Below are 9115 nucleotides of genomic sequence, written 5' to 3' on the forward strand. Positions count from 1 at the left end.
CCTGTTGCTTATGGAAGCAATTCACTAGCGAATGGATCAACATTCAGCAATAATCTGAATTTATTCGATCAGACAAACTTTGTTTGGCTTTAAGGCTGCAAACCAGACTTTGTTGTATAGGAACCAAGTGTTTTATTAGTGTTTTACAGTAGGTAGGCAGTAATGAAGCAACATTAAAACAATGCCATTAATTTGAAGGTACCTAAAACACGTCATCAATATTAAAGCAGATGGGTCTTAAGTGCTTTACAGAATGGAAGAAAGCACAAATGTCAGGGAAGCAACTTAATCATGTCATCTGGGAATGAATATATGAGATGTTTCCAAGAATTTAGCAAAAATAAATAAAATAAAAGAAGGGGAGAGCGATGGTGAAGCTCCACTTTATGGCTTCTGCGAGAGACACTGTTTCCACAAAGAAATGTACTAACTCAGAGAAATAAATCATTATTTCATGTTTGTGTAAGAGAGTGAGTCAAATAACTATCATTATTAATTACAAATCCACACCACCCTGCAGAAAGGTTTTTGCATGAATCTAGGGCCCGATCACACGGCACACGGCGATAGCTGAACGAAGGAAAAAAGTCACAAAGTCACAAATCGTTGAGGAAATGTGGATAAATGAGCCTGCACTTCCCCATCACTGAAAAGCCTGCGAGTCAAGAGCGCATAAAAGAACAAAACAAAACCGAAACTCAAAAGAAAAACTAAGCAAACGGCAACCTTGATGCTTTAAACAAAATTAAAAAAAACATTCATTGGTTGGTAAGGTTAGACCTTACTTGTGTGAAGCGCCTTGAGGCAGCTTTGTTGTGATTTGGTGCTATATAAATGAAATAAATTTAAATTGAAATTCATGATGACGTGACTGACAGCGGGTATCAGACAAAGCACCAGCCTGTGATCATTTCTACGCTCTCCACAACACCTGCAGGTGCAAGATCTGGTGGTTTTGACAACAGGTCTGTCTTGAGAACAATGTGTGTGCACACGCATGTTCCAGCCACAGACGGCATGTGAACGTGCGCACAGCCATTTGGTGCGTGTGCGCACAGACTGTCCAGCCACCGGTTGGACAGGCTTGTTGTGTCCCTAGGGTGAAAAAAAGTCAGCGGGCTACAGAGATTTTTCTCTCCGTGCCCCAGCTCTGTGGAATGATCTGCCTGCGCAGATCCGACAGTCGGACTCTGTGGAGACTTTTAAAGCCAGACTGAAGACACACTTGTTTTCCCTGTTTTATCATTAGTATTTTATATGATTGTGTGTCTTCTTTTATTCTTTTTATTTATTTTATTCCTTTTACTTATTTATGTTTTAATTTTCTTGTTGTGTTTTAATCTTAATTCATTTTATTCTGCTTTTTAAATGATGTTTGTGAAGCGCCTTGAGGAGACTAGTCGTGATTTGACGCTATATAAATTAATAAATTTGATTTGATTTTTAAATGTTACTTTTCTGTGAAACATAAATGCAACTGCACAACAATGGTAAATGGCCTACATTTCTACAGTGCTTTTCTGTGTGAAGCAGACGATCAAAGCCCTTTACAATGATGTCTCATACTGCTCAAAAAAATAAATAAATAAACACTTCAGATCTCAATTGGGGGGGGAATCAAGCTGGATGTCTTTCCTGATATGGACTGAGTGATGTGTTAGGAATGAAAGGATGCCACATTGACTGATAGAAATGAAAATTGTCTACCTAGAGAGGGCTGATTTTAAAGAGAGCCTGAAAATTAAAGTGAAAAAATGATGCAGCAGGCTTGTTCATTTTGCCGAAATTTCACTGCAGCAACTTAAAATGGTACTCAGTAATTTGTACAGGCCCCCACATACTTGTATGCACACCTGACAATGTCGGGGCACGCTCCTAAATGAGACGACGGGTGGTGTCCTGGGGAATCCCTTCACAGATCTGGACCAGGGCATCACTTAGCTCTTGGACAGTGTGATTTGCAACCTGGGAGTGTCAGATGGATGAAAATATAATGTCTCAGAGGTGCTCTGTTGGATTAAGGTCAGGTGAGCGACGCAGCCAGTCAATGGTATCCGTTACATTTGGTCCCAGTCTAAAGAGAGTAAAATACACTCTGTTAAAGAGTGAAATCAGCTCTACAGTCTTGTCAAATGTGTCTACTCCAATAAGAGTTGATTTTACTCTGCAAAATTTACTGTGTAGGCTTGTGCCCAGAGGATGCTCAGTTTAATTCCTTCTCAGACTTGGAAAAATCAGTAATGGTCCTTGGGTAAGGTCCTTAATCAACAATTTGCTCCTGGTTTCTTTAGCTGCACACTGGGGGCAAAGTGGAGATGAAGCAATCAAACCGAGCATCCTGGTCACAAGTCCACCTTCTCTAACCTCAAGGCAATCACCTCCCCTTTTGATTTATGATCCTTCAAAGGCAGGATGTACAACCCCTGGCAAAAATTATGGAATAACCGGCCTCGGAGGATGTTCATTCACTTGTTTAATTTTGTAGAAAAAAAGCAGATCACAGACATGACACAAAACTAAAGTCATTTCAAATGGCAACTTTCTGGCTTTAAGAAACACTATAAGAAATCAGGAAAAAAAATTGTGGCAGTCAGTAACAGTTACTTTTTTAGACCAAGCAGAGGGAAAAAAATATGGAATCACTCAATTCTGAGGAAAAAATTATGGAATCATGGAAAACAAAAGAACGCTCCAACACATCACTAGTATTTTGTTGCACCACCTCTGGCTTTTATAACAGCTTGCAGTCTCTGAGGCATGGACTTAATGATTGACAAACAGTACTCTTCATCAATCTGGCTCCAACTTTCTCTGATTGCTGTTGCCAGATCAGCTTTGCAGGTTGGAGCCTTGTCATGGACCATTTTCTTCAACTTCCACCAAAGATTTTCAATTGGATTAAGATCCGGACTATTTGGAGGCCATGACATTGACCCTACGTGTCTTTTTGCAGGGAATGTTTTCACAGTTTTTGCTCTATGGCAAGATGCATTATCATCTTGAAAAATGATTTCATCATCCCAAAACATCCTTTCAATTGATGGGATAAGAAAAGTGTCCAAAATATCAACGTAAACTTGTGCATTTATTGATGATGTAATGACAGCCATCTCCCCAGTGCCTTTACCTGACATGCAACCCCATATCATCAATGACTGTGGAAATTTACATGTTCTCTTCAGGCAGTCATCTTTATAAATCTCATTGGAACGGCACCAAACAAAAGTTCCAGCATCATCACCTTGCCCAATGCAGATTCGAGATTCATCACTGAATATGACTTTCATCCAGTCATCCACAGTCCATGACTGCTTTTCCTTAGCCCATTGTAACCTTGTTTTTTCTGTTTAGGTGTTAATGATGGCTTTCGTTTAGCTTTTCTGTATGTAAATCCCATTTCCTTTAGGCGGTTTATTACAGTTCGGTCACAGACGTTGACTCCAGTTTCCTCCCATTCGTTCCTCATTTGTTTTGTTGTGCATTTTCGATTTTTGAGACATATGCTTTAAGTTATCTGTCTTGACGCTTTGATGTCTTCCTTGGTCTACCAGTATGTTTGCCTTTAACAACCTTCTCATGTTGTTTGTATTTGGTCCAGACTTTAGACACAGCTGACTGTGAACAACCAACATCTTTTGCAACATTGTGTGATGATTTACCCTCTTTTAAGAGTTTGATAATCCTCTCCTTTGTTTCAATTGACATCTCTCGTGTTGGAGCCATGATTCATGTCAGTCCACTTGGTGCAACAGCTCTCCAAGGTGTGATCACTCCTTTTTAGATGCAGCCTAACAAGCAGATCTGATTTGATGCAGGTGTTAGCTTTGGGGATGAAAATATACAGGGTGATTCCATAATTTATTCCTCAGAATTGAGTGAGTCCATATTTTTTTCCTTCTGCTTGGTCTAAAAAAGTAACCGTTACTGACTGCCACAATTTTTTTTTCCTGATTTCTTATAGTGTTTCTTAAAGCCAGAAAGTTGCTATTTGAAATGACTTTAGTTTTGTGTCATGTCTGTGATCTGCTTTTTTTTTCTACAAAATTAAACAACTGAACGAACATCCTCCGAGGCCGGTGATTCCATAATTATTGCCAGGGGTTGTAGTGCACCTCTGAGCATATGTGTGATTGTGAAGTTACATGTTAAAAAAGCACCAAGTTACTGCTTGTTCTGCCATTTGTCAAATGCAGTCTGCCACTAATGCTGACTCTAAACCAACCAGACTCTAACCTAAAACAGGGAGCAATATAGGGACATGCAAATTGTGGGATTTTCTGTGGAGTTTTCCTGCTCTCCCAGTGTTCTGTCTGGGTGCTCCAGCTTCCTCTCACTTGCAAAGATGTGCCAGTTAGGTGAATTGATGACTCCAAATAGACCATATGTGTGAATGTGTTTCTCTGCTTACATGTGGGTCTGCAATAGACTGGTGTCCTGTTTATGGTGTACCCTGCCTCTGCTGGGACAGGCTCCAGACCCTCCCCCGACCCTTAATTGGTATAAGCAGGTACAGAAAAATAATGATGTACACTGGGGGGAAAAAAAAATAGGTTTTTCGATAGGAAAAAGAACCACCAGATAGATTTTTGATGCCAAAGAAAACAAAATGAAATGACATTCAAACTGTCAAACCCAAAACAGAAGTAATACTGCAGTATCACTTACCTGGGTACCCTGTCAATTTTGCAAAGATATTTTGGTCACAAGGACAGCTTGGACAACTTGTAACTTGCATTTTTCATTTGTTCAACAGTAACAATAAAATTTAAATGAAAAAACATGCATGAACCATGGCTATATTTTGGCATCAGTAAAAGTTTAATCTACATTATAATAGCCAAGTAGCCTGTGTGTGTGTGTGTGTGTGTGTGTGTGTGTGTGTGTGTGTGTGTGTGTGTGTGTGTGTGTGTGTGTGTGTGTGTGTGTGTGTGTGTGTGTGTGTGCGCGCGCGTGCGTGCGGCTTTGATCACGCAAAAACCAGGAAGAGCTGACATTTGCCGTATGGCATGCTTATGTATTTTGGGTCAAGGATGAACGCTGCGAAAATGGAAAGTTGATAGGGCTAATATTTTTGGAGAAATTAGCAATTTTACCTAACCAATAAACAATGGATGCTGTCCTGCAATGCACCATGGGAGTTTGGGGTTTTGATGTTTTAAATGTTATTATTGTGGTTTAGCTTAGTTTAACAGTGTTGTTAGTGTTATTGATTTATTGTGTTTTTGTAGTTCAATGTTGCTCTTACCATGAGTGACTTAAGTTTCATGTTGGTACCATGAATGAAATGTGCCGTGGTTTTAATGTCTTTCAGCCATTGTATTTGTTTGTCAAATTCAAAGCACCTGCTTACAGCAGCTGTACATACATGCAACTTTGATCAGGGACAAACAGAGCACAGCTGACTTTTGCTGTTTGGTATGCTTATGTATTTTGGGTCAAGGATGAATGGTGCCAAAATGGAACACTGATAGGACTAATAGATTTGGAGAATATTAGCTACAGTTGCTAATTACATTTTGGGCTCACACGTCTTTCCAGCAGAGGGCAGTAAATCCTCTTTACAACCCCTGGCAAAAATTATGGAATCACCGGCCTCGGAGGATGTTCAAGCAGATCACAGACATGACACAAAACTAAAGTCATTTCAAATGGCACCTTTCTGGCTTTAAGAAACACTATAAGAAATCAGGAAAAAAAATTGTGGCAGTCAGTAACGGTTACTTTTTTAGACCAAGCAGAGGGAAAAAAAATATGGAATCACTCAATTCTGAGGAAAAAATTATGGAATCATGAAAAACAAAAGAACGCTCCAACACATCACTAGTATTTTGTTGCACCACCTCTGGCTTTTATAACAGCTTGCAGTCTCTGAAGCATGGACTTAATGAGTGACAAACAGTACTCTTCATCAGTCTGGCTCCAACTTTCTCTGACTGCTGTTGCCAGATCAGCTTTGCAGGTTGGAGCCTTGTCATGGACCATTTTCTTCAACTTCCACCAAAGATTTTCAATTGGATTAAGATCCGGACTATTTGCAGGCCATGACATTGACCCTATGTGTCTTTTTGCAAGGAATGTTTTCACAGTTTATGCTCTCTATTATCATCTTGAAAAATGATTTCATCATCCCCAAACATCCTTTCAATTGATGGGATAAGAAAAGTGTCCAAAATATCAACGTAGATTTGTGTATTTATTGATGATGTAATGACAGCCATCTCCCCAGTGCCTTTACCTGACATGCAGCCCCATATCATCAATGACTGTGGAAATTTACATGTTCTCTTTGATGTCTTCCTTGGTCTACCAGTATGTTTGCCTTTAACAACCTTCCCATGTTGTTTGTATTTGGTCCAGAGCTTAGACACAGCTGACTGTGAACAACCAACATCTTTTGCAACATTGCGTGATGATTTACCCTCTTTTAAGAGTTTGATAATCCTCTCCTTTGTTTCAATCGACATCTCTCGTGTTGGAGCCATGATTCATGTCAGTCCACTTGGTGCAACAGCTCTCCAAGGTGTGATCACTCCTTTTTAGATGCAGACTAACGAGCAGATCTGATTTGATGCAGGTGTTAGTTTTGGGGATGAAAATTTACAGGCTGATTCCATAATTTATTCCTCAGCATTGAGTGAGTCCATATTTTTTTTTCCCTCTGCTTGGTCTAAAAAAGTAACCGTTACTGACTGCCACAATTATTTTTCCTGATTTCTTATAGTGTTTCTTAAAGCCAGAAAGTTGCCATTTGAAATGACTTTAGTTTTGTGTCATGTCTGTGATCTGCTTTTTTTCTACAAAATTAAACAACTGAATGAACATCCTCCGAGGCCGGTGATTCCATAATTATTGCCAGGGGTTGTATATTAAAAGCGTGAAAGTGCATATAATTGTAAATACATTAAAAATACATGGATGATCCAAGAAAGTGAAAACACTTATTTCCATTGTGGTCCATTTAAAAATAAAATGACAAAATAGAAGTAATAATAATGATGATAATAATAGTGTGTATATGATAACAACAACCTGAATAATTTATAAATATGTTAAGACAGTAAATTAACATTAAAAAATTACATAATTAACAGGAAATAAAAGGGTTGAGTTCCCCTTCTAAAAATTGTTGCAGTCTGAGGTTCTACAAACATTCTGTACTCACACGCCATTCCAACTCATTGCTTAATTTATTACCACCCTTGAAAAATGTCAGCCTAGCGTGTTGCCCGTGGGTTCCCACAGGCAACACACTAGTTTAAAGTTAAAGCAGACTGCCATACAGGGAGCGTGGATCAGTGCTTGACTTTGTCAGTTTGCTCAGAAACATTTGAAGACAACTGCTCTTGGTTATTTATTCAAGACTGCTTGTCACATCAACAGCAGAGTTCTCTTCCACGTTTATTTGTGTTCATACCTGGTGTATATGCCATCCAGCACGCCTAGACGGGCCTCAGAGGCCGGGACGTAGGAACCAATCTGCGCCATAATGCAGATCAGTGCAACCTGCCGGATGTACGAACTCTTACCCCCCATGTTAGGACCAGTTACTATTATAATTCTTCTGCCATCACCCTGCAGGGAAGTGTTTTGGGTGAGAGGAGAAAATAAAAACAGAGGCGACATAGACAGAAGGCATTGAGATGGAATGATATGATATTTGCGTGTTGTCCTTCACAGCTGAGGAGGTGAGTGGATCAAAAACTAGGCTTCTCTTCCTATTGGGTTGCTCTTCTACTGTCAAAAAACCTACACCCACTCCAGCTCTGAGCGGACAAGGGCATTATGTTCAAGGGTGCATATCAGCGTTCATGTGTGCACATACCTGTAGTTCAGTGTGGTTGGGCACATACTGGTCATGTTCTCCCATTAGTAAGTCTAAAGCAGGATGTCTGCCGTCCCTAATCATGATCTGACGTCGATTTTTACACACCTCTGGCCTGAAGACAGAAAACATGCTCAGTCAATATATATATGGATCAATTTTAACCTTTAGAGGGCAAAAGAAAAAAACTGTTTAAACAAGCTGACAGATTGACGATTGACAGTGAATACATAAAGTTAGTTCTTCAAGCAACTGAGCATTAACAGTAGTTTGTCTTTTGGTGTCTGGTAGCCACCACAATGGATTTAAAAAGAAATCGATGAAAGCATGGTAGAAATGGAGATATTCGCATGGCCTTCAGTCTTAATTTAAGTGTATTTACATCACTATTGTGTGAAAGGTGTCACAATGATGCCCATTTTAAAATGCAGATTCCCAATTTAAGGAGCTCAAAAGCAAAAGGACTATTTATGGTTAGCTTTTCCACAGCCTGGCTCAAATTACTGTCTCATTATTTCATTTACAAGTACGGTGTTTTCCAGACTACAGCTTACACTGGAGAATAAGCGCACCAGTCAAAAAATGCAAGAGGGAAAAAAAAAAACAACAAAACAAAACATATGTCATTCTGGAGTACAAGTCACATTTATTTTTGAAACAATTTCTCAAGAATTCAAGAACAAACATTTTATAACAATCTGGAGAAACTATTTAGTCACACACTAGCCTAAATTTGGACACAGACTTAATATCTTTAATGTCTTTCTTTTTTCCACTGTACTGAGAACATACCAAACCATGATTTTTGTGTACAGTTACACCCTCATTTTCCCCCCTTTCTTTTTTGCCACAGGACCTCCCAAAATAGTTAAAAAAACTGCAATTTATAGTCCCTAAAATTTATGAAATAAGATGCTGGAACTGCACACAATACAGGGAATGACCTCAAACCTCCGTCTAATGGCCTAACAGACCTTGATAGCAGGCAAGGTGGCAACCTTGGTGTGCAGACAGCAGAACAGGACAAAAAACAGGACAGAGAAACAGGAACGCAAGCTTCAAATGGGAGTAGACTACAGACAGGAACTGTGCATGAGCATGTTTGTGATACTCACTGGTGACAAACACTGACAAACACAAACAAAAACCTAGGGGCGGACAGCCACCTGCTGATGAAGACAGAATTTGAGACAGGTGTGTGATTAAATGAGGCACACGTATGTGGAATGACCAGATACATCAATTCACACAAATCTCATCCATGAAGAGCACAGGGGAAAAGACAGACTAGGG

General features: G+C 39.5%; 1 protein-coding gene across 4 annotated transcripts in view; it reads right to left on the reverse strand.

Annotated features, from left to right (window-relative positions):
* msh3 (mutS homolog 3 (E. coli)) overlaps positions 1 to 9115 on the reverse strand; it is a 149953-nt gene that overhangs the window by 66404 nt on the left and 74434 nt on the right. For all 4 annotated transcript variants that reach the window (XM_034170665.1, XM_034170663.1, XM_034170664.1 and 1 more), the window contains exons 19-20: positions 7823 to 7937; positions 7415 to 7572 (exon numbers count right to left, since the gene is read on the reverse strand). In XM_034170665.1, the coding sequence (XP_034026556.1) occupies positions 7415 to 7572; positions 7823 to 7937 (273 nt within the window). The remainder of the gene's footprint in view (positions 1 to 7414; positions 7573 to 7822; positions 7938 to 9115) is intronic.

This window comes from Thalassophryne amazonica, chromosome 5, assembly GCF_902500255.1.
Source record: "Thalassophryne amazonica chromosome 5, fThaAma1.1, whole genome shotgun sequence".
Taxonomy (NCBI): Eukaryota; Metazoa; Chordata; class Actinopteri; order Batrachoidiformes; family Batrachoididae; genus Thalassophryne; species Thalassophryne amazonica.